This window comes from Gopherus flavomarginatus, chromosome 20 (assembly GCF_025201925.1).
Source record: "Gopherus flavomarginatus isolate rGopFla2 chromosome 20, rGopFla2.mat.asm, whole genome shotgun sequence".
In the NCBI taxonomy this organism is placed as follows: Eukaryota; Metazoa; Chordata; order Testudines; family Testudinidae; genus Gopherus; species Gopherus flavomarginatus.
The window spans coordinates 21,116,207-21,141,667 of NC_066636.1; the positions used below are offsets into that span (position 1 = coordinate 21,116,207).

A 25,461-nucleotide genomic window follows, 5' to 3' on the forward strand; every position below is an offset into this window, starting at 1 on the left:
ACAACCCCACGAGCACTGCGCTGCCAAAACAAAAACAACAAAAAAAACCCTCAAGCGCCACCCCACCGAACAAAAAAAAAAAACGAGTGCTGCCCCGCCCGCCACCCCAAGATTGGCCGCCCCTTACAAGGAGCCGCCCCAAGCACGTGCTTGGTCGGCTGGCGCCTGGAGCTGGCCCCGCGCGTGAGAAAGTCACGTGGGAGCGAGGGGACAGCGATGTATTAGCTGGATGTGTTCTCTCTCCAGTGACTCTAGGTGGCTGTTGAAGGGGAGGCTGTGGAGTTATTTGGGGGTTGGGCTGTGGGGGGCTGGCTTTGTGCAGGGGATGGGTGCTGGGTTTTTTTTGCATTTCAGAAGAGGTAACCCTTTGTCAAACCCTGCAGTAGCAGATGCTGGATAATTTGCCCTCTCCCCCGCCACCCATAGGTCTCTCTCACCCTCATCTCTATCAGAGCTCAGCTCAAGGCCCAAAGCAGGAGGTTTAACAGCCCTTCTAAATACTTGTCATTAATTCTGACCATCTCCTTTAGGTGGCGAGTTCAAATCCAGGCCGGGTTGGGAGCGACAGCCTGGGCACAGTGAGTTCGTTTGTTCTCAGCCTTCGCTGGAGGGTCTGAGTCACAACCCATCCCCATCATCACAACAGGCCCCTTGTTGGCAGACAGCAGAGAGGCCAGGGATGGATTGGGCCATGGAGCCTGACCTCCCCCACCTGCTCCTAGGAGGGAAGAAGGAGCAAAGCCCCCCAGGCTGCTAGCAAAATGAGTCGCCCAGCAGTGCAGCCACGGGGCACAGGGCTCACCCCTCGCTTCAGGTCCCGCCACACTCCTGCTTTGTATCACTTGTACCTTGGGTGCACACTCTGACTACAGCCCAGGGTGGGAAGTGACACTGAAACCCGCCTGTGCAGAGCTCATTTCGTCTTTCTAGTCAGCATGTTGGAATTGCATCTGTAGCACTGCCTGGGCCATGGCTGCTCAATGCACGGTGCACGAGTGGGTTTGCACAGCTGCCACTCAGTGCACCACTGCTGTGTGCACGGCTGCTCTTGGCACGGTGCACGAGTGGGTTTGCACAGTTGCATGACTGCTTTATGCCCGCTGCTTGTTGCAAGGTGCACAGATGCTACTCCATGCATCCTCACTCTGTGCATGGTTGCATGAGGCACAGGCGGCTCCAACAAGCATCACTGCTTTATGCATGCTGCATGTGGCAGCTTTTGCACAACAGCTACATGATGCTCCGGTATTTGCACAGGGCTGCTTGCTGCACAGCACAGCTGCCTCTACATTGTTGCGGCTTTTTCACTGTCCTTCCTCAAGGCCGGGGGCTCATCATCAGCCTGACAAGCAGCAACACTCTCCGGCCACAGGAAGGTCCTTGTGCAAACATCTCTTGTGACTGAGAAACCACATGCTGGGGTAGCATCTATGCAGATGGGGACAGAACAATTTTGCATGCTGGTGGGATGAGGGGGGCTCTAAAACTGGGATTGTGCATTGCAAGTGGCCTCCATTCCTACTCCCTTGGGTCCCTGATCTAGAAGGAGATGGGTGAAATCCCCCCCCCAAGGACCCTCCACAGCTCTGATCATGACCATAGTTGCATTTCTAGCTTAGCTCTTGTCAGCCCTGGCTCTCAGAGCACTGCATGAAGATGAGTCACTATTGCTGTCCCCTCTTTTACAGATGGGAAACTGAGGCACAGCAAGGCAACGTGACGGCAGGTCAGTGGCAGAGCCGGGAACAGAACCTGGGTCTGCAGTGTGCCAGGTCTGCATCCTACCCTTCAGGCAACCCTGCCCCCTGTGAGACTGCTGCTCCCAGGCTGTGTGGGATTGAGACCCGGCTGCTGAAGGGGACTGAATGTTCTTCCCTTCCTCAAGTTGCCTTCGCTGGCAGCTGTGGACTGGGGGGAGGGAACCAAGGATACTTGGCTGCAGCCCAAGAACAGAGGCAGAGTACAAGGAGCCTCCTGCCAGAGATTCAGAGAGGGGCGGGAGGCTGGAGAGGCCAGAGAATGTCCCGGCTGCCCGGAGAAAGAGCTCCAGCCAGAGCTGGATGGTCCCCAGGGGCTGCAGGCCCAACAGAGGCGGGGCTGGCACTGAAAGGCAATGCAATGCCTCCTGCACCAGGAGGAGGCACAACGGCCTTGATTCCCCAGCGACCGATGGCTCGGGGAGGCCCACACGCCCGCGGGTGTCAAATTCCCACCTTGCGGCATCGGCAGCGTTTCACGTGCAAATGACCGTGCAAAGCTTCGGGCAGCAGAGAACTGGGCAGTTTTGCTCCAGGGCCACCCACAATGTGATGTCTTGCCAGGGGACTAGCACTAACCCCCCGAGCTCCAGCTGCTGCCATCATGTATCCTGCTCCCTGGGAAGCCCCGGCTGCGAAATGGGCCCTATTGAAAGCCCTTTATTCTGCGTAGATTTGCCCGTCTCGAGCCTCCATTCACCATGGAGCCCACTGCACTTCACAAACCTCAACCGAGCCCTGTGGCATCCCTGTGACTTAGCCCCATTCCACAGATAGGGAAACTGAGGCGCAGGGAGAGGCTGTCCCTTGCCCAAGGTTACACAGAGCCAGAGTTAGCACTCATGAATCCAGCCTGATTACCAGTCTCCTGCTCCAACCACCAGTTACAGAACTGGGGAGAGAACCCAGGAGTCCTGGCTCCCACTCCCCCTGCTCTAACCACAAGAAAGCCCCTCCCTTCCCAGAGCTGAGAATAGAACCCAGGAGTCCCAGCTCCCAGGCCCCTGCTCTGTTCTGTGGGAATTAGAGGTCTGCTCCTCCTCCCACCAGGGCTGATCTCACACAGCGAGGGTCATTTTAAAGGCTGGAGGAGTCAGAATGGCTGGTTCCCACGGTGCTGTGGGGCTTAAGCTACCTTGATCTCATGCACGAAGGAGCTTGTGCCTCATGCCTGCCCGGTCCATGATCCGCCTTGTTTGCAAAGCTTCTAAAGCCACCCGTGGACACCAAACAGCAGGGAGAACTCGTACCTGATCCGAAGCCCATTGAAGCGAAGACACTGACTCCCAGTGCCTTGCCTCAACCACTGAACGCAGCCCTCGCCCAGGGCTCAGGCTAGAACCCTGGAGTCCTGACTCCCAGCCCGACTCTCATGAGCCGACCGCTACCGAACAAACCCTACACAGAGCAGTGACAAGGCCCCAGGAATCCTGACTCCCGGTCCCCTGCTAGACCTCACCACCCAGCCTTTCTCCTGCACCTTTTCTCTGCCCGGGGCAGAGGGAGCTCGTTCCCACGCTGGGCAGTCAGCGAAAGGAACGACTGAACCAGCTGTGAAGAACTCTCAGCCCCTTACCCAGCCACGTATTTTGGTGTCTGCCCGGCTGCTGATCTGCTTAGAAAAAGCTGAAAGCCAACAACGTAAACTCAGCAGCTGCAGCTCACATGGGATTGGACTCACAGTGAATTCAAGTCAGAATATTGGGCTCTGGGGCTGCATTTCACGCATTCCTGGGGGCCGGGAGGGTGTTCAGAGCCAGGTTAATGACCGGCCCCATCTGTGGAGGGAGCAGCAGGCCTGCAAGTACAGACCCAGATCTGGATCCCAGCTCCAGGGTGGATTGGATCTGGAGGCAGGTCCCGCTTGAAGGGGGCATGTGACCGCTGTGGGGCTGGCAGGCCAACTGATTAGCCAGCAGGCGCGGGAGCTTTCATGCAGGGCAGTGAAATGTTGAGGCAGTTAACTTGCCAAGCAATGGAGTGTGCTGTTGGAGTGACCCTAAGTACTGACCCCTCTTAGAGTAACGCGCAGGCAAAGCGAGCCTCAATGAGCAGCTTTGTAATGCTGTGGGGGTGAGGAAAGGGCTACTTGGCTAAGTTGCTTAAGGCGCAGTCAGGAGTATTTGCAAAGTCCAATCAGCTGCAGGATCCTGAGTTCTGTTCTTAACTCTGGGGAACATGAGACTGTGACTAGTAGTTAGAGCCGGGGCGTGGTGGGCACTGGGAGTCAGGACTCCTGGGTTCTCATCTCACCTCTGTAAGGCAGGATTGGCTAGTGGTTAGAATGAGGCAGGGACAGGGACTCAGTTTGATATTGCAACAAATCTGTAGACACCTCAGCCAAGTTGTAGAGGTTACCAGGCCTGTCACTGTGGCTTTTATAGCAGCAGCAGCTAGTCTAAAACTCAAATCCTCCAGCTCCAAAACCCAGGCTTTTTGCACGTGAGCTAAAGGAGAATCTTCGCTAGCTAGTAGCAGTATAAGGCTTATAACACACAGTTAAACAGTTCTGATTCCACTCAGCAGAAGGCAGGCTGTGTCTCTATCTCTCTTCCACACATAGCTGGCTCATTATATAACATGTCAATTGAACAATTCTGGCCAACATGGGGCAGGGGAAAGAAATTTCTGTTTACCAATTCTCCCCCAACTCAGATGCCTGTAACTTTGGCTTAAAACTCACGGCAGCTTCAGACTCTGGCGCTGTTAGTTTGTGGTCAGGGGCCACGGCTGAACAGTAAATACCAGGCGTGACTGAAGTCTGCTAATCTGCTTTATTTAGACCCACTTGTAATTTCCAAGCACCCCTGTCGCCCTGTACACACTGGCATATTTGAGATAAAGCCCCGGTATCTTACCGTTGGCACTTGTCAGGGTGCTTGGACAATAAGTAGCTTGGGCCCAATGCTTGCCCTGTTGAAGTTAACATGGGGGGGGGGGGAATCCCATTGACTTCAGTGGAAGCAGGCGAGCAGAGCTCAGCGTAACATATCTTATCAGCCCCTCTCAAAGGCAGCTGAAATTCCTGCTGCCCAGGGCTCCCATGCACAACCCTCCTCCTAAGTGTTGTTCTGCGAGCAAATCAGGGAAGATGGGATACAGTCAATCCAACGTTTCAGTCTTCTTTAATAAGCAAGCACGGGGCGGGGGGGGGAGGACACAGCGTAATAATCCCCTGGCCCCAAGGGGGGTGGGGGCTAAATGGACCCCCTGAGGTCCCTTCCAACCCTGATATTCTATGATTCTATGATCAGCAGTGGGGATCGAACTTGGGACTTTGGTTCTAAAAGGAGGAGCTGCTATTGTCTGCATGAAAAGACCCCACCGTTAGCCACAGAGGCAGAAAACTCATCAAGCCTGGGTGGGTTACAATTACAAAATACACTGGCCAACCCATGCCTGCAGCTAGGCATCCATCTGGGGAACTGATACAAGCTTCAAATATACACATGTATCCTCACCTGGCCCTCAACACCACACAGTGGAAATAGAAACCCCAGCTGGGGAATGAAGGGACAAGCTAGACACAGGCCCAGAGCCTCAAAGGTATTTAGGCACCTGGCTCCCATTGAAATCAGGGTCACCCAGAGACTCTGTGGCAGAGCGAGGAAGTCCCTGTGCAACACCCTAGCCACTAAACCACCCTTTGTTGTTATTTTAAAGTCCTGGGGGCAAATCCTGACCCCACTGAAGCCAAACCTCTCATTGATTTTAATGGAACCAGGATTTCACCCCGGTTGGGTCCCCTTTTTTGACTGCCATTTTCATAGCCAGGGAGAGCTCCTGGGGCAACCCAATGTGCAGGCAGGTTTAACTACTATGAAGATCTTCCCGGGCTGCCATCGGAATTATGGGACCCATTTTGGGGTTCTGGCGAGAGAAGCCAAAGCCTGAGCAGTGCTTTCTATCCTGCTGCCTGGATGATGAGAATATCACGTCATCTCCGTACTTCCAGGGCCCCCATTCACTGTATGTCTCAGCACCTCTCAGGCATTGATGGATTTCTCCTCCCAGCACTCAGTATCATCAGGATTGTCACCCCCATTGCACCGAGAGGAAACAAGACCTGAAGCGGTGACTTGTCTAGGGACACACAAGGTGTCAGCAGCAGAGGCAGGGACTCCTGGGTCACACTACGCTGCCTTAACCCAAGCATCCGTCTTCCCTCTGGTGATCTCGCAGCCTTTTTACAAAGGAGGGTAAAGATTCCTATCATCACTGGGTCACCTCAGGCAAGTCGCCGCCTCTCTGTGCCTCAGTTTCCCCACCTGCCAAACAGGGAGAACGATACTGACCCCGCTCACATCAGCCTGTAGGGAGGATGAGCAGCTCTGTGAATGCCACGTACTATTCTTGTCAACTCCAGCACAGAGAACTGACGATAACATGGCTGAGGCCACTGAGGAAATCAGTGGCAGGGCGTGTAACAAAATCCAAGCAGCCTGACATCTGATCTTCTCCTCTGTGCACTGGGACATCCACAGAGCTCCCCATGAAACAGAAGTCCCTTTTCCCCCACTCTCTCCTTAGTCATTCATGCAACATCTGTAAATCTGACCGTAAAAAGTCCTGAGGTGTGACTGCTAACGGCTCCCCTCGGCCTCATGCTTTGGAAAGCTGCAGGGAATGTTGTTTGTCACTTACACTGCCTTGCTGCAGGCCCAGTTTCCTCCGGCGCCCTGTCTGCATGGCCGCTCCCACAGCTCACTGTCCACGAGGGTAGCCCCAGAACCAGTTTGCACAGCTGCTCCCCAGCACCGTGCCCAGCCAAGCAGATTCCTAACGGGTTTTAAGGCTGCTGATTGCCCAGCTCTGCCTCATTCCATCCCAGCCTCGTTAGCGTTGGAGCATTAGTGCCGCTGCATTAGCTGGCGAGCGGCTGCCAGCAGAGCACCGCCTGGTACTTCAAACCCGTGCTGCTAAAAGAACCAAACACTTTCGCAACTTCCCAGCCCAAGAAACACTCCAGGGGTTAGACTTGCTGCTGCGAGCCATGCCAGCCTCAAGCGATCCAGCCCCCTACTTCAGAGTCCCGGCCAGGATTGACAGAGTTTCTGATGCGGGCCCCAGAGCGAGACCACTAGGCACCTCTGGACTCAGCTCACCTCTTTGCACTTGCTGCATACACCCCCCCCCCCCACCCGGAGATCCATTGCTCTGTCATCCAGCACCCTGCACCGTCCTGTGCACTGGTGCAAAGTAGGTCTTACCTGCTACTTACTCACATGTTCACTGCATACACACCCGGCGACATTAGATACAAATCTCAAATGCTCTTGCTGGAGGGCTGCAATGGGATGCTACTTGTATTCTTAGAATCCAGAACAACACCACACCCGAAACAAACAGAGAGACAAAGCCGGCTGCTCCCGGAGGTCGAGAGGCCCAATGCCCCCAGCTTGTTCTAGATCCAGCCTTACTGCTGCTAGATCCCACGTCACTGCAGACCACCCTGGCATAGGGGGTGTCATGGATCCACAAGGCATGCTAGACCTCTGACCTTTATACTGTCTCTGGCAATGTATCCCTTCAGTGCTAGGTCCTAGGCCTCCACTTTTTGCAAGGGGCTCCCCCGACTCCTCCAAGACTGGGTCTCTGGCTTTAGCATTTCTGTTTCTCATGGTGGCTCCAAAAAACGCATGAACCTCCAGCTGGAAACTTACCTCTCTTGGGAGTCATACAAGCAGCTGATATTTTGCAGGGACGCAGCGCAGCCTTTGCAGAACAACCTGGAACTGGAATACAGCATGGAGGGTCCCTTAGGATAGATTGGACTAGCAAAGCAAGCCCATGCTGGTACTATTGCCTGCTTCTCGCCCGCAGCCAGGTTTCCACTAGGGTAGGAGTCTGAACCCAGGCAGCTTGCCCTCCAAGCCTTGTTTCATGCTGCAGTCACGCAAGAGAACAAAATGTTTCTTTCTTGTTGTCATTTTGAAACACCCTTTTGCATCCAAGTTTCCTGTGATTTCCTTAACCATGTCCCGAAACGTTTTAAAATCCAAACAAAATGTTTCAATTTGGTTGAAATGAAATGTTTCAGTCGACCCCCCCCCAATGAAATTTGTTTGCCACTATTTCGATTCGCTTGTAGTTTGGAAGTTTTTCATTTCGCGCCCAATCTAAAATGCTGCCTCGCCTGACATTTTAAATAGCTAACAAACTGAAAAGGCCGGTATTGGCCCAGTTGTGTGTGTAACCCGGGATTTGTTGGTAAGCTTGGGAGTTTGTTCAAGTTACCGTAAAATCATTTCCCGCTAGGAATGCCCTCCTTCTGCCAGCTGGGCAGTTTAAGCCCTTGTACCAAGGCAGAGATGAAAAAAAACCAGTACTAGTAAAAATTAGTCAAGTCCTTTACCCAGCTGAAGCTGTAAATGAAGTCCAGGGTCATTTCCCTGGCTGAAAATTGGACGGAAATGTAGGAATCCATCCCAGGCTAGTGGCCACAATCTCTTGTGGTCCCTCCTAACCCTGTGATTCTAGGGTCCGAGTAACCACTGCATCAGAGGACAGGGCAAGAACTCCCCCTAGTGGACAAAAACAAGGAGGAGTCCGGTGGCATCTTACAGACTATACCAGATGTATTTGGGTGCTAGATAAGCTGGGGGTTCCCCACGCCGGTGCCATGGCGCCTGCTGGGGCATCAAAGGGCACCCGCGTACTGGCCGGCGGACAAGCATCCGCCGAAATTCCGCCAACAAGCGGCGTCATCCAGCCAGGAGCGGTGCCAGGGTTTTTGGCGCCCTAGGCGGGGGTCCTTCCGTGCTCCCAGTCTTTGGGGCACTTCGGCGGCAGGTCCCGGAGCGAGTGAAGGACCCGCCGAATTGCCGCCGATGACCCAGAGCGCGGAAGGAACCCCCGCCGCCGAATTGCCTCCGAGGTCGGCAAAATGCCGCCCTCCCAAATCCTGGCACCCTAGGCGACCGCCTAGGTCACCTAAATGGAAGCGCCGGCCCTGCATCCGGCTACAAGTGTTACATCAGATCTAATGGCATAGAGCAGGGTGTCATGCTTTGAAAGACCGGGTTAGCCACTCGACATGTCTCAGACACTGGGACATTCTTCAGTAGATGTTGCCTGCAATCTGGCTGGATGTGCTCTGGCCCCCGGGTTAACGAAGGTCCAACAAGGACCATCCCTGTGCCCTTGTTGGTATCTGCAGCCCTGCTGCTGGGCTCAGCTGCTGCTTAAGAGCTCGAGGGAGTGTGCACACCCGAAGTGGAGCACCCCCAGGGACATTACTCAAAGAACAAGGTTTTACCTAGCTCATAACAATATATGTACACCACTACTGAACTTCATGGCACGCGTTTCTGGATGTTTGTTCATCCCTTTCATATAGCGCTGGGCGGCAAACGGTTTTCTGTCCCATGAATATTTTTGAGAATGTACAAAACATTCATCTTGGATCAGGATGAAAAGTTGAAATCTTGAGAATACCTGCAAGCCAAGAAACCTATTTGCTTTTTCATTCTGGGTCAATCAAAATATTTTGTTTAGATAATTTCAAAATGTTTCATTTTGTTTTTGACCTTTTTACCACCTTTGCAGTTTAATTAGCTTAAATTTCAAAACAAAGTGGAGCTAAACAGGAAAACAAACATTGCTTGGCAAATATCACAATGAATCATTTTGACAATTTCAAAACTTTTTTCTCAGCTTTTTCTGAGATGGAAAATTTGCCAAACCTGAACCTGTTTCGCAAACAGTTTTGGTTTTGACAAATCAACATTTCTTTGATTATAAAAAATTTGTTGTTGACAAATTCTCAAGCAGTTCTGCTTCCATAGCTGATGGCTGTAGGGTGTGACAATTGCTTTGATATCATCTCAACCTAGCTTAATAGGACAGAGCTTCTAATGGGTGTAAATTCAATATGCAAGCCACCCGAATGGCTTCTATTCTTCTTTTGTGCATAGACTGTAGTATTCACCTGTGAAATGGCCCTATATAACCTTTCATTATTGTTTGTGGATATAACTGAAATGACTGGTTTGGGGTCATTTCTATTCAGACTCCTTTACGTTGCTCTGGCAGCGTAACGGGGCCTCCGTGTAAGTGAGAATCATGCACAAAAATTCCAACGGCGGCTGATTCCACTTATGGGACAAGAAATGTTCACCAATGAAAAGAAACGTTGGCCAAAAATACCTTTGTCAGCTCACTATAACGGCTCCCTTTCCAGGGGTTTAGCTATCATGACAGGGTTTTCGTTTGGTTTTCTCTCTGTATAACGGTACAGGTTCTGTTTTGGAATATGTGTTTGCAGCCTTATCCGGGCACCATTTTATTAATTCAAACAACCAAACCCAAAACTGGGACCCAGAAGCCTTTCACTTTGCTCCGCTCTCCCTGCTCCAAGACAGGACTAATCAGAGGAGCCAACCTCCCTCTTGCAAACTTACCTTCAACTGAGACTTCTGGGGGCTGCACTTTGTCAGGAACCTGACCCCTTCCCAGCTAGGTCACCCTGTTACAGTGTTAAACACAGGCCTGGACTTGCACAGGGCAAGCCTATGATTTATGTGACAGTCCCAACAACTGCCCTGCTCAGGAAAGGTGCTTGACACCTCCTTGAAGCACTATCACAGAGAGCTCTCCAGATTGCAGCCTGGGGCTGTTGACTTTGAACGACTTCCATTGATGGATCTCTTCTCCATGACTGTATTAAGTTCTTTGGTGACCACAGTTATACTTATGGCCGTCACATCATCGCTTGGGATCGAGTTCCACAGGCTGACTGTGCGTTGGGTGAAGAAATACTTTTGTTTGTTTTAAACCTGCTGCCTATTAATTTCATTGGGTGACCCCTGGTTCTTGTGTTATGTGAAAAAAATAACACTTCCTCATTCACTGTCTCCGCACCAGTCATGCTTTTATAGACCTCTGTGTCAGCTCTCCCTTTTGTCATCTCTTTTCTAAGTGGACCACTCCCAGTCTTTTTAATCTCTCCTCCTACGGAAGCTTTTCCATGCCCTCAATGATTTGCGTTGCCCTTCTCTTCACCTTTTCCCATTCTAATATATCTTTTTTGAGATGAGGCACCCAGAACTGTCCGCAGTATTCCAGGTGTGGGTGTATTTTGGATTTATATAGTGGCATTATGAGATTTTCTGTTTTATTTATCTATCCCTTTCCTAATAGCTCCTAACATTCTGCTGTGGATATCGGCTGGGAGGCCCTGTTGGGGGGTGACTGTCTCCCCATGGGACAGGATCCAGGCCCCGCTCCTGTAACGGCCGAGGGTTTGAATTCAAATCCAGGGAACCAATTGGCTAGGATGGAAATGGTCAGTGAAAATGCAAATAACCTGGCTGGCAGGGGGGAGGGGCTGCTGGGCTCAGGATACCTGCCTACCTGTAACCAGCCCCCTGGGGCTGAGTGGGAGGGAGAGATGCTCCCCGCCCCCCTGCACACCGGAGACGGGGCTCAGGCTGGCTCTGATGCTGTGACCAGAGCAGAGAGCTCGCTGCCTGCCCCCACTGGGACAGCAAGGGCAGCACTGAGCACGGGGGGAGCTGAGACCCCAGCTGAGTGGGAGGACACCCGGGCAGGGCAGGTCAGCTGCCAAACAGGTTTGCCTGGTCCAGACCTGCTGCTGGGAAGTGATTACACAGCAGGGAGGGAGCTACCAGGGACAGGGCTCAGGGGGGCTGTGACCCCAGGCCCAGCCAGCGAGAGGGAGCAGGTCCCACTCCCTGCCCCAGCCGCTGAATCCCAGACCGAGCTGCAAAAGGATCCCTCCTTGGAGAAGCTGAGGGAACTTGCTGGCCACAGCACTGCAAACCCCCTTGGGGAAGGCTGCAGGGACAGAGTCCTGCAGGAGGAGGGATTCCTGTACTGGGAATGGGCTCCCCAAGGGGAAGTAGAACTGGGGGGAATCGGGAGGCAGCTGGTGGTACCCCAGGAATCCACAGGGTTCTTCCCATTTGAGCTGCTGGATGGGAGGAGAGTGAGGGGACCCCTGGACCTGAAGAGGGAGGATTGGATGGAGAAGGGGGAAGACCCCCGGGGGGATCTCTTCCCTGAGGTGGGAGCCAATCTCCCCATCAGGTGTTCCCCATTCAGAGTCATTGGGAAAGCAACCCAGATCCTGGAGAGAGAAGTCAGGAACATCCTGGCTTTAGATGGGATCCAGCCGTTTTACAACCCATGGGCCTCACCCGTGGGGCTGATCCCCAAGGGAGACAGGAAGATCTGGTTTTATGGGGGCTATCAGAAGCTTAAAGCCATCACAGTGTCCGATGCCCACCCCATGCCTAGGCCTGGGGAGATTCTAGACAAGCAGAGGGAGATGGAGAACTTGGCCCTGGCAGACACCGATAACATGTGCGTGAGACTGGATTGTCCTGGTGTAACTCACACCAAGGAATGGGAGAGATGCTGGGGCATCCATGGGAACCTTGGTGGGTTCGAACTTCCCCAGGTCACTGGCAGGAGTGACCTCGCTCAATTCAGTCTCGAAGGGGGGAGAGATGTGACAAACTGGGAAAGTTCTTAATGTTTTCTCTGAGTACTGTGTTGGTGCCTCAGTGTCCCCATGGCAGTTCTTAAGTATCTGGCAGAGCAAAGGGCCAGTGCACCTAAATGCCTGGCACTCTGTCTCCTAGCAACTGATGGCCTGGGCCCCTCCTCTGCAAAGGTGCCAGCTGAAGGTGTTGGAGACAAAGGGATCAGGTGACCTGGCCCAGGAAAGGGGCTGAGCAGACAGGAGGGGCTGGGAGGGGTTCTTAGTCTGGAGCTGGCTGAGGGCAGACGTGGGGGTCTGGCTCACTGACCCCCAGAATGGACCCGGCTGAGGGGTCCGGTTCTCTGTACCTACAAGCTCTGTTTTAGATCCTGTTCCTGTCATCGAATAAACCTCTGTGTTACTGGCTGGCTAAGAGTCATGTCTGACTGCAAAGTGGGGGTGCAGGACCCGGTGGCTTCCCCAGGACCCCGCTGAGGCGGGCTCACTGTGGGAAGCGCCCGGAGGGGCAGAGGATGCTGAATGCTCCAAGGAGAGACCCAGGAGGTGAAGACGTGTGAGCTTCTTGCCCTGAACAAGTCTGCTCCAAGGGAGAGGAGGCTCCCCAAAGTCCTGACTGGCTTGGTGGGGAGCAGTTCCAGAGCATCGCCCGGGGACTCCGTGATATCTGCTAGCGGGGTTTTTTTGTTTATTTTTTTTACGCTGCCACACGTTGAGTGGCTGTTTTCAGAGGACTGTCCACGATGACTCCAAGATCTCTTTCTTGAGCGATAACAGCCAATTTAGACCCAATCATTTTCTATGTGTAGTTTGGATTATCTTTTCCAACGTGCATTCATAGAATCATAGAATATCAAGGTTGGAAGAAACCTCAGGAGGTATCTAGTCCAATCCCCTGCTCAAAGCAGGACCAACACCAACTAAATCATCCCAGCCAGGGCTTTGTCAAGCCCTTAAAAACCTCTAAGGATGGAAATTCCACCACCTCCCTAGGTAACCCATTCCAGTGCTTCACCACCCTCCTAGTGAAAAAGTTTTTCCTAATATCCAAGCTAGACCTCCCCCACTGCAACTTGAGACCATTGCTCCTTGTTCTATCATCTGCCACCACTGAGAACAGCCGAGCTCCATCCCCTTTGGAACTCCCCTTCAGGTAGTTGAAGGCTGCTATCAAATCCCCCCTCATTCGTCTCTTCTGCAGACTAAATAAGCCTGGTTCCCTCAGCCTCTCCTCGTAAGTCGTGTCCCCCAGCCCCCTAATCATTTTCATTGCCCTCCGCTGGACTCTCTCCAATTTGTCCACATCCCTTCTGTAGTGCGGGGACCAAAACTAGATGTGATACTCCAGATGTGGCCTCACCAGTGCTGAATAGAGAGGAATAATCACTTCCCTCGATCTGCTGGCAACATTCCTACTAATGCAGCCTAATATGTTGTTAGCCTTCTTGGCAACAAGGGCACACATAACCTGGTGTAGACATTGCTACGTCAGTGAAGAATTCTTCTGTTGACCTCGCTTCTGTCACTCGAGGGGATAGATTAACTAGAGTCTGACTTGCTGAGCTCAGTGTAATCAGGGAGTTGTGTAGCTTGGAAATACCCTGGTCAGGAGCGGGACACACATGGGTCTCCACCTTCCCTCTAAGCCACACGGTAGGCTATCAAGAACTGCACAGGTTGGGAGAGGTGCCTCTCCCCCAGCCCCAATCCCGGAGCCCTCACCCCCCCACACACACTCCAACCCTCTGCCCTAGCCCTGAGCCCCCTCCCGCATCCCAAACTCATCCCCAGCCCCACCCTAGAGCCCACACCCCCAGCCAGAGTCCTCACCCCCCCACGCCCCAACCCTCTGTCCAGCCCTGAGCCCCCTCTCCCACTTTGAATCCTCCTTGGCCCCACCACACACCATCTCCATATTGGTGCACATGGATGTAAAAATTAGAGGGAACACTGGTCTCCACCAAGAGACGTGACAGCTGAGGAGCCTGGAGCCCAGAGTGGGTGACCTGGCTGGACAACCGGGCAGGAGAATACCAGCGCAATTGCACTGAACAATGGCAGCCAGCGTGCTAGCCCACTATCCCCCTCCTCCTCACTTCGTGCCCTCAGCATTACAACCGGCAGCTGAAATAACAAGAGGACACAGGCTGGGTAGGATCTCTGGTGTATTGATTTTGGAAAACAGAAATATTGCAACATTTCCAATTAACAGTACAAGACCTTGCCAGATCCACCCACAGCAACCAAACCTTAACAGCGACAAAGCCAGGACGGCCCCTGCGGAACAGAGATTGGCACCCGGCAGAGTTGATGGAGGTGGGTGACGCTGAAGGGAGTTGTTGGGGCAGAGGACAGGCGCTGTAGTGGGTACAAGCCTTGGCCAATGGTAGCGTCTCCAAGACAATAAGATCGATAGATACGGGGACTGGGGTGGTTTTATTTTAGTGTTGGATTTTTGCACCGAAAAAAAGGCAACATTTTGCCAACACAGCACTGACTGGACAACTCTATGCTGACTCTGCTCTGAGCTGCCCTGGGCTCCCCCACCCGGCTACGACGGAGGAGGGGCATGCGGTGGGCTCAAACAGTGCCACGCAGGAAAACAAAAGCCACCAAGCACAACAGGGCAAATGGACTGGATGGATCTTGCTGGGCCATCTTGATCCATCTCGGGCTGAGACAGGCCTCCAAAACAAATTAGTTAGTGTAATACAGGGTGGGAAGGAGACCTGTCCTCCTGCAAACCATGTGAGCCCCTCGTTCCTTAGTGGACTTGGGGTCTGATCCCGCCCACCGGTGTCCCCCCGAACTCCCACTGAAGTCAGCAGGAGTGGGGTGTGACGCAGGATCAGAGAAGAAGCAGCTTGTGCAGCCGTAATCACCCAGAGCCATAGCCTCAGTTGGTGTCAGTAAGCTCCATTAAGGCAAAGGGGGTAGGCTGGCTCCTCACCAGCTGAGGATCTGGCTCACGTTAATTGAGAATAAACCCCACAACCCAACATGCTTTGCTCAGCCTCTTGGCGACCTTAAAGGTCACTCTGGTCAGGGCTGGCGTCGACATCTGGTCCCAGGCTTATAACAAGCACATTCCGAAACCGTCTCTCTTTCCATTTCCCTGATCGTTCTGTCCTTGGTCTCTGAACTGGATCCCGTGCTACCAAGCTCTATAAACAGGGCTCCTCGAGCCTCTCCCTTTCTGATTAAGCTCAACCAATCAGTATCACCCCTAAGGCACGACTTGGCTGCCTTTAGAAGAAGAAAAAGAAGTGTCATTGACTAACAACAGTACAGTACGAGAACTAAACCCAACAGTTTCTCCCCTGGCTATAGCAGTGCAGCAGCTGGGGTGGGGGGGTGGCAGTTAAGCAGAGGAAATGGGACAAAAGGAGAGAGTTTAAGATAATGCCCCCATTCAATTAAACAGAATCGGAAGCCGACCCAGAGCTGTCAGTGAGAATCAGACCCACTGGGTGAAATGCACCAAGGTCCTTTTTTCGCAGGGCTCGTAAGTTACAGTTCCATCCACTTGAAGGCCACTTTCCACTGTGAGAGCGACGTAAAAGAGCCTTAGTGTATATGAGAAACAGGCTTGATGATCTGATCCTCCTCCTAAAGGATCCTGGGCCTGAACCAAAGCTCACTGCTGCCAGTGTGAGACCCACTGTGACTCAAGTAAGCTTTGCCATAGGGTCTAAGTGCAATGGTATTGCATGGTTCTGAGAGCAACACGGCCCCTGGGGAACGCCAGTCAGCGTTTCAGCTCTGACGCTTTACAGCTGCTAGTCCTATATAAAAAGCTTTGGCAAAAAAATACATCTAGAAAGCTATTAAAGTATAATCTTTTTTTTTCCTCTTTTTTTGGTAAACTCAATTCTTTGACCTCTTTGGTTTTAGTTTTTAAAAAAATTTAGAAGCTGAAAAGCTATTTTTTTTTATAGAAATAGATTTTTTTCTTAAAAAAAATGAAAGCATCTTTTAGCATTTTTATATATATATATAAAATTTCTGCTGTAGAAAAAACACAAAAAAACCCCTTTGTTTTAAAAGGGGAGGGAATGGTTTTCTAGCCTTGCGGGAAAAAAACAGCATGATATGGCGGGGTGTAAGCAAGGAGAGCGCCCTCTGCTGGTTACATGATGCTGCAGTTTTGAGGACCCTGGAGGGAGAAAAGAGAAAATAAATAATTATTAATGTCTGTTTGCTTCAGTTAAAGGGGAACAGCAGGAGCCATCAAGAAACTGTCTTGCTAAGCACTAATTACCACATGCTGAAGTTCCCTGGCCCCAGTAGTTGCATGAGTTCTAACGTAACAAGCGACTCCTCTCACTGATTTCATTTGCCTGGCGGGGAGAACACCTGCCTCTGCTTACGGACGGTGACAAAATGCTCGACAACTGGAACCTTTCACCAGCCAGATTTCAAGTAACAAATAAGCGACCTCAGTTTGATTGGCAAGTGGGCTTTGCTTTTCAAATCCATCCCTAGCTCAGGAATTCAGCATTCCTCCTGCAGCCGTATTGGAATGATCCCAGGAGGACACATTAGCACTAAGGATGGAAGCCTGGTGCCTGGGCTCCATCCTGAGATGGGAGCGGACACAGATGTACATTTCGGTGGCGGGAAGGACCTAACCACTTGCCCTAAGAGAAGCACCTTCCATCAGTCATTCTGCTGAAGGATGCCTGGACAGGGCCATGAGTATAGTCAAGAGGAGGCTGCCAGGAGGGAGCCGTGAGGGGTGTGGGAAGATGTGGCCAGCTGAGTGTCAGCAGGGAAGCAGCAGCAGTAGCAGCCAGGAGATGGAGAGAAGGGGAAAGCTCCAGAAAAGGAACCGAAGCAGCCAGGAGATGGAAGAGGGTTGAAAACATCACCTTTGGTAGAACTATGACAGAGGCGGAGGGTTAAGGGTTCCTCCCAGGACCCAGGTTTCTCACTCAGATGAGCTGAGCCAGCTGAGTCCTCGGTGCAAGTTTTGCCTCCCGGCTCCAGAGTCCCAGCTAATGTTAAAATAGGAGCCACGACTCCTGGCTACTGGCTTTGCTGGGGCGAGGCTGCCAGTGGGATCCTCAGTGTCTGGCTCAGGGCTGGCAGGCTTTTAACTTGCAAGTCTGGCTAGCAGCCAGCCCTGGAGATCTGAGCCACTGGCCAGTAAAACAGCCGAGGGGACACATGGGTAAGACAGAATCAAGAGTGGTGGGGAACTTGGGGCTTAACCCTACAAATAAGGTCCTTATCTTGAATGTTCTCAGTATAATTAACATGGTCACCCACGTACAAGGTACAGACCATCCTGCTTCAAGCATGAGCAGTCACTAGCTGCCTGGGTAAGGAAGAAACATCCCCCACAGTCAGGTCATTCTATGGGGGTGGGAGGGGTCTCTTGTACTTTCCTTGGAAGCCACTGGTCACCCTATGAGACAGGCCGCTGGTTCCGATGGGCCACTGGCGATTCCCACAGTCCCAGCTAAGTTGCGTCATGGGCCCTTCCTGTCAGGGGAGCTCCCTTGGAGATGAAAGGCTCAGAACTCCCACGTTCTGAAGGAGCCTGGTCAGTCTGGTTATGGACAGATGGGCCCATTCGGGGGTAGCGCTGACCTAGACAGCTAGTTTGGGCTCTGCTGCAGGGAGCGTACAGCTGATTTGGGGCCCGTAGAGGGAGCTGGTGATTCAGATGCAGCCTCATTAGCCAGGCTCCTTGCTGGGGAATATTTCTCTGGCTTTGACAGGTTTTCTGTTGCAGACCCAAGTAACACAGGCTCTCCCTGGAGGGCTGTGGGGCTCTCTCTGATGAGTGCGGGTGGGGAACCCTTCCACATTCACCAGCACTGTGCGCACACAGCCAGCAAATCCTGCAGTCCTCGCTCTGGAAAGACTCCTGTTGGCTTGTGTGGGAGTTTGGCCCAAGTGAGGACCAGGGGACTGGGGGCAGTGGGGCATCAGAACTGGCTGCAAGTGGGGTCTGGAGCTGGTTTATAGCAGCAGAGATGGGATCTGACTCAGAACAGGCACACTCTGGCCTGGGGAGCTGCCAGGTGCACAAAAACAATCTCAAAGACGGCGTGTGTGAAGTTGGCTTAGCCACGAGGGAGCTAAATCTGGGTCAGTAAATCCATTTAGACCATTTCCCAGTCTGTCCAGCTCAGAGATCTGCAGAGAGGAGCCTTCACCAGATCCCCATCCACAAACTACTCACGTTTGTGGCAGGAGCCGGTAGAGGAGAGAGCTGGATTTTGGCTTATCGAGTGGGCGACCTATTTGTATTTAAAGCACATCGATTCTGACATAGAACTGGCCCTGGCCAGCGGGCAGAAGAAAGAACCAAACTATGACAGGGTTCCACCAGCTGGAATTCCCACTTGGACCTTCAGATGAGCGAGAGCCATTAGCCTGGAGTGCAGGCTGTGCAGGGACACTCGGCTCCCTTGGGATTCCCTTGCCCCAGAGACAGGGGCCTTTCTCCTCATGCACTGACCTGAGTGCGGGGGTTGGAGTTACCCAGGATGTAGGACCTGGTCACCAGGTTTTCTCCAAGGCTGCCCCCGCTGCCCCCGCCGGTTCCCCCGAGGGAGCGGTAGCTGCGGGTGATGGTGAGGCTAGAGGCGGACGATTCCGAGGACATGGATCCGGCTGCGACATTCGGGCCCCCGCTGGCTTTCTCTGCCGGCTGGCCACAGGTGCCACACACCACAGTGCGGGAACGCAGGTTGTACTCCCCAGGATCACCTGTGCCACTGCAGTGGGCCTAGAGGGGTGGAAAGAGAAACAAGGGGGCTTCAGTACTTGATGGAGCTTCCCCCAGGGCCAGAGGCCCCCAAGATCAGAGCAAGGAGTGGAACAGATCCCAAGCCCAGCTGAGTCAGCTCGAGGGTTTAACGAGCGCTCCAAGGAGGCAGAGGCCTAAGGCTGCTCTCAAGCTACCCCACCCCGCCCTGCTAGAGCCCCATAGCTGTGCAGGGGTCCCCGAGAGGAGGCACTGTCGGTTGCTGTTTTCAGAGGGGCATCGGAACTGGCCAAGAACCTCTCTGCCGTGGCAGGGCTGGATTGTGCCCGTCCAACACCCAGCCTAGTCTTGTGATCGGTACTTTGGGACGTCGAACCCCAGCAGATGTTCTGCCATTGCAGGATGCTCAAACTGTGGAGTCCTGAGTCTATGGTGACGGGTGCACTAGAAAAACCTGAATAAAATAGAATGTGTGGTTGGGGGGTTCTCTACCTGGGGGTTGTGATCTCCCTGCCATCCCCATATTGCTGAATGTGGTGGCAAGGGGTATCAGCTACATGGTGGTCAGCGTATGAGAAATGGTTGAGAACCTCTGGAATGGCCAAACTCCTACTGAAGCCAAAGGGAGCAACTCACACCCAGGATGGGCAAACGGGCCCCCAGAATAGCTGGCTGTGGGACATATGGTGTATCCCCACAGTCTGGTCTAGACACTGGTGCTACTCCCTCTTGTCACACACGTACCCGACTCCTGCTAAAGTGACGGGAGCTGGATTAGTGCATCAAGAAGGGAATCACCTCTCTCTTAAGCCAGCAAAGCCCTTTGTACTGGGGGAACAGCACTATGGGAACCAGAAGTGCGGCACTCAAATTTCATGTCAAGGTCACCTAAGACGTAATTAAGTGGTGCCGTCCCTGAGCCGAGTTAGTCATACTTCGGACCACTCCACGTGGAGAACCAGGGTGGGGTGACCCAAAATAGGCCCCAGGATGTAAGATTCCAATCTGCTGAGTTTGCAGGGAGGGGAGGGATGGTTTGGAGCCTGTTCCACTCAGGGTCTTAGTGTGAGTCCATCCCCTGGGGTATCGGAGTCAGGCCCACCCAGCAGGATACTCAGCAGTGGCATGACCACGCTATGTGAGGAAATGGACCAGTTTGGAGTCGGATCTGTTGCTTCCTTCCTCTCCTTGTTATGCCTGGTTTTTCTGCACCAATAATATGGACAATTCAGTGCTTTGAAGACATCAAGGGCAGTGTCATTAGTGGTTTGCCTTCAGTTAGCACCCAGCTAACCAGTCCTGTCTATTCCTTAGCCCTGCCTCTGATGGCTAAGCCAGAGATTGGCCTGGGAGGAGATATTTTTATCCAAGCCCATCCTGAACAGCTAATGTCCCCCCTGTCAAGAACCCAACATGGGTTGGATGACTCCGCTTTAAGGTAGGAAGATCACTCCTGGAAGGAATTAAATCCAGCCAGACGGAGATCCTGGCTCGTTTCTCTAGGCTGATAAATATTCATCCTGACATGGCTGGTTGGATCCAGAACAATGAAATGTAAAAGCTGATCACGCACGATACAACCCCAGCTGCACCAATCCAAGGGGCTGAGAGCTGCATTTGGCACCATCCCCTAGGTGGAGTTACTGCACCCTAGATCTGCTGTGTGATATGCGCTGGAGGTGCCTCTGTCAGGTTGCCTCTTGTCCCATTTAGACAATGGACGTTGTCTGAGGGAGAAGAACTGAACACGCTTCCAACTGGACACCAGCCCATCCTCTGTTTAATGAAGCCATCTGTCTGTCACCGGCCCCAGATTAGGAAGGACACCTTCAGCTGTGCAGGGAGGAGAGCACGAGTCCAAGAACGCACCAGGGTGGCTAAAACCACAGCAGCCATTGGGATCCTTGGACACGTTTCAGCCGTCACCTGCTACGTGGCGATGCGGAGGGCATCGGAGCAGCTATCTACACAGTGATTTCCACTAAAGCCCGATTTGTCCTCCGGACAAAACCATGCGTGCTCCAGGCTGGATTGCAGAATTAATCTTCACGGTTCCAGCCTGGAAGCTTATTCTGCCACTCCTCCATGGGGATGATCAGAGCCCTCTTGTTTGAGATGCTCCAAACAAACCCACATCCCCCATCGTCAGCTCAATCCCTCCGTGCAGGTGCTTGGAGTGTCTCCATGTGCAGAGATAATCTCATGCAGTCGATGGAGAGCAGTTTGCTTCCCTGGTTTCTAGCCAGATAAGTCACAGGGCCCTTCCCCCATCCCCTCAACTCCCTGCTCCCCTGGGTCTGGACCTGGAAGGTGCAGGATCAGTGCATCAATGAGCAGGAGGGGGACTTGCCCAAGGTCACCCAGCAGGCCAGCAATTAAACCAGGTCTTGAGTCTCCTACCCACTGGATCCCGCTGCCGGTCCCTGACAGAGCATGATGCTTACATGGTGGTGACGGTGGTGGACGCTGACTTCGTCATCGTCATCCTCATCATCATCATTGATGATCACCGTGCGTACCAGCTTCCTCATGGCCACCTCCTGGAAGGGAGAGAGGGAAAAGTCAGGTTGCACCTACACCTGCCAAGATCCCCCTCTGCTCTATGGCTCAGATGTAAGATCACCCTAGCGACTCCCAGCCCGCAGACAGCGAACACACAAGGGAGGAATCAGACCTAACTCCACTGGCTGATGTGTCACTTTCACCCTCCACCCCTCACCCATCCCTCTCTTGCATCTGGCCAGAGCACATTGCCACGAGACCTCGATCCCCCAGTTGCCACTGCCCCACCCCCAAGGCAAGTCTCACCTCTCCGCTGGAGTTGATCAGGGCGGTACGCAGGCTGTCTCCAGAGCCCCAGGAGCTTTGGGCCTTCCACACCATGTCAGTGGGAGGGCTATGGGTGGCACCGGCTCCGGAGGCCCAGATCTAAAAAGGAACACACAGCGATCGGTAGCACCTCACGCCAGCAGCATCAGCCCAACCCTAACTCCCCATGTGGGTCTTTGCCCCGTCCAGCGGCTGTTCCACAAAAGAGGATACGAGTCTACTACAGCTGATAGCTCGTTCTAGGTTCAAGCCCCCGTGTTTGTCTGCTGACCTGGGAGCAGGGAGGTGTAGGGGGGGTGTCATTACTCTCTAAACTGCAAGGAACGGATGCAAGGGAGATGGGCTAAGAAAACCATAGGCAGGATCTGAATCTGCGGAGGGGAGCGTGGTGCTACATCAGGCCTCTGCTTATGTTGGGGCCATGTCTTGGAGCTTAAGATGTCAAAATCCAGCGCCACTTCAATCCCAAATGGCAGGAATCCCACAAGAGCTGCTGCCGGGGGGGGATTTCTGCCAACCCGAGCTCATATCCGGCAATGTCAGCAATTCCTGCATGCAAAAGGGAGATCAGTCCCCCCACATTGGAGCTTTGTATCTCAGCTAGAATCAGAGCTGCAATCCCCCATCCATCCGCAAAGGGGAGCCCCATGGCCACTCTACCAAGGGACCTGGGGGTGAGATGCCTGGGCACTCAGAGGGGCTGGGTTTGCTCTGCTCTTCAGGAGGGTGAGACCCGCTGCTCCATCGCCCAGGGGCGACTCCAGGGTGACAAATGCCCACTGAGAACGGGGCATCAGCTGCCCAGGGCGTTAACCCTTCACTATCCCCGTGCGAGTGCAGTTTGTTACTCACCGTGACCACCTGGCCGGCCTTCAGGGTGAACTTGGGAGGGAAGCGGTAGCTGATGGGGGCCTCGTCTCCATTCTGACGTTTGATCTGCCAGCTCCCCATTGCCTGGTCCTGTGTAACGGAAGGCAGACGCCTTGAGAAACCAACCTTCAAGGTTGTTCCAGTTCTGCCTCCCCTTTGGCTACAAGTCCTGCGGTCAAGGGACTGAGCTGGGACTCTGCCACAGACCCACTGACCTTCAGCAAGTCACCTCACCTGCCTTCGCCTCAGTTTCCCCATCTGCTTGTATCCCTTTCCCCACCCTTTGTCTGTCTTGTTGATATACACAAAGATTTTTGGGGCAGGGACTGTCTCTCACTCTGTGTGTGTACAGCTCCCAGTACAGTATGGCCTAGTAGACAGTGCACTGGACTGGACTTAGAAAACCTGGGTTCTACTCCCAGCTCCGACACTAGTCTCCTGGGTGACCATGGGCAGTCATGTCCCTGTTCTGTGCCTCAGTTTCCCCATCTGTAAAAGGGGGATAATTATACTGATCTCCTTGTAAAGAGCTTTGAGATCACCTGATGAGATCTGCTTTTCTTCTAAAGCATCCCAAAGCGATTTGCAAGCCACACACAACAGCAACTATTGAAATGCATCCACCTCTGGGGTGGGACACAGCAGTTGTCTGACAGCACACAAAACAGAACACCACTCAGTTTACACTAGGAATTGGCTCTAAGTTTTAAGTCTCACAAAAATTGCAGCACCCTTTGTTTGCACAGATGGTTTAGGGCTGACCCGAGGGGAAGGACACTCCAAGAACTACATGGTTTCCCTTCCAGCTACTGACTGATCCTGCCCTGGCTTAGGCATGACCAGCATTGCCACCAGGAAATCTACCTCGTTGGACTTGTTCCTGAGACGGACAAATTTCCCTTCCAGATCAACCTCTTCCACGGCCACGCGGCCGCTGGTCCTCGCATGTTGGGAGAAGCTCGTCCGGCGTTCCCCGTCCTCCAGCTTCCTCTTCTTGGAGGAGCCCGGCGTGGAGGAGTGGCTCACGTGGATCCTGGAGCCCCCCTTCTGGGAGGTGGGGCTTGGAGACAGCCTCAGCCTTGGGAGAGAGGGAGAGGGAGTGAGTGCGGGCTGGGTAGGAACCAGGGCCTGGACACTCTAGGGCACTGGCCGATCCCAGTTAGATGCGACAGAGGGGACAAGGGTGACCTGCAGGCAGAGGCCACTACCCCATGGGACGTCCCCTGAAGGACACGTCTCCATCACCAAATCCCGCCCCACAGCTTCCCCCAACCTCTCGGCTGAGACGCCAAGGGCTGAACTGGCTGTGGTGGATGAGCAATGGGGCTGGGAAGCTCATCAGCAGGGCAAGGGGCCAGGCCTGCCCAGATGCTGCCTGTTCCTCAGAGAAGGAGTTCAGCCTCCGGGGCTGCCACTTCCACACACGTCCAGGGTGTTTCCGATAATCACTGACTGGAGCGGCAGGAACTAGCTGCCCTTCTCAGACCCCCAGCATGGCTGCGGGGATACGGGCTCAGCTCAGCCAGTTTCCATTCCTGGCCAGTCCCCGCTCTGAGCCACTGGCCTCCCTGCCCATCTGAGCTCCCAGATGTTCCCCCTTCCCTCACCAACGCCCTAAAATCCCATCCCTGCCTGGATCCAGGCTCTGCACCTGACTGCATCTGGGAGGCTCTGATCATGTCGGATGGGAACAGATTTTGTGACTGGCTCCTGTCTTTGTAACAAGCTCGGCCCCCCCTTCCCCATTGGGGCAGGTGGGATCAAGGCGAGTAGGATCCATATCCCACCTCCAATCTGTCCACCACTGCAGCACCAACCCCCTTCATATTAGTGTCACGTCAACGTGACCAGGCCCGTGTTACCAGCCCACCCAAATCAGGCATGTCCTCCATTCACCCAGCCCCCATTGGCACATCCCCCAGTACATCAGGCTCCTCCCCCACCCTTCCTTGGCCACGCCTCCATCAGGCTCCTCCCCCACCCTTCCTCGGCCATGCCTCCATCAGGCTCCTCCCCTACCCTTCCTTGGCCACGCCTCCATCAGGCTCCTCCCCCACCCTTCCCTGGCCACGCCTCCAGCCAGCTCCTCCCCCACCCTTCCTTGGCCACGCCTCCAGCCGGCTCCTCCCCCACCCTTCCTTGGCCACGCCTCCAGCAGGCTCCTCCTCCACCCTTCCTTGGCCATGCCTCCAGCAGGCTCCTCCCCCACCCTTCCCTGGCCACGCCTCCAGCAGGCTCCTCCCCCACCCTTCCTTGGCCACGCCTCCAGCAGGCTCCTCCCCCACTCCATCAAGGAGCCTCTCTCTGCACCCACCTCTCCTCCTCTCCCTCCAGCAGTTTGCGGTAGGCGTGGATCTCCATGTCCAGGGCCAGCTTGATGTCCAGCAGCTCCTGGTACTCGTCCAGCTGCTGCTGCATCCTGGCCCGCATGTCCGCCATCTCCCGCTCCTTGTCGGACAGGATGCGTCGGCTGGTCTCCCGCTCCCGGGCCAGCGCGTCCTCCAGGTCCCGCAGCTGCGACTCCTTGGCAGCCAGCTGGGAGCAGAGAGGAGACGTGGAGGAAGGGGGTGAGGAGAGCACAAGCAGCAGAGGGTGCCCCACGCTACCAGGGCTATTGGCCCCTTAGACACAGACACTGCTGTCATGCACCTGCCGGGGATATTTGCCCCTGACAGACTTCCCAGGGCACAGCTCTCTTGCAGCCAAGTGCCAGCCAGAGGACTGCGGAAGGCTGGGGGTGTTATGCCCATGCTCCCTCCAAACCTGCCCATCCCTCCCCTTTGCTTCATGCCCCACAATCAGGGCAATGGGGCTGCGCA

General features: G+C 53.8%; 2 protein-coding genes across 2 annotated transcripts in view; both read right to left on the minus strand.

The window, feature by feature from the left end:
• The window catches only part of SEMA4A (semaphorin 4A), a 45,914-nt gene extending 39,251 nt beyond the window's left edge, over window positions 1-6,663 (minus strand). The window contains exon 1 of the mRNA XM_050930824.1: window positions 6,402-6,663. The gene's annotated coding sequence lies outside the window, so the exon portion shown is untranslated. The remainder of the gene's footprint in view (window positions 1-6,401) is intronic.
• Window positions 6,664-14,370: 7,707 nt separating this feature from the next.
• The window catches only part of LMNA (lamin A/C), a 53,568-nt gene continuing 42,477 nt past the window's right edge, over window positions 14,371-25,461 (minus strand). Inside the window, exons 6-12 of the mRNA XM_050930828.1 lie at window positions 24,957-25,177; window positions 23,507-23,720; window positions 22,625-22,732; window positions 21,752-21,871; window positions 21,388-21,483; window positions 18,695-18,964; window positions 14,371-16,378 (exon numbers count right to left, since the gene is read on the minus strand). Of these exons, the coding sequence (XP_050786785.1) occupies window positions 16,352-16,378; window positions 18,695-18,964; window positions 21,388-21,483; window positions 21,752-21,871; window positions 22,625-22,732; window positions 23,507-23,720; window positions 24,957-25,177 (1,056 nt within the window). The 3' untranslated portion in view covers window positions 14,371-16,351. The remainder of the gene's footprint in view (window positions 16,379-18,694; window positions 18,965-21,387; window positions 21,484-21,751; window positions 21,872-22,624; window positions 22,733-23,506; window positions 23,721-24,956; window positions 25,178-25,461) is intronic.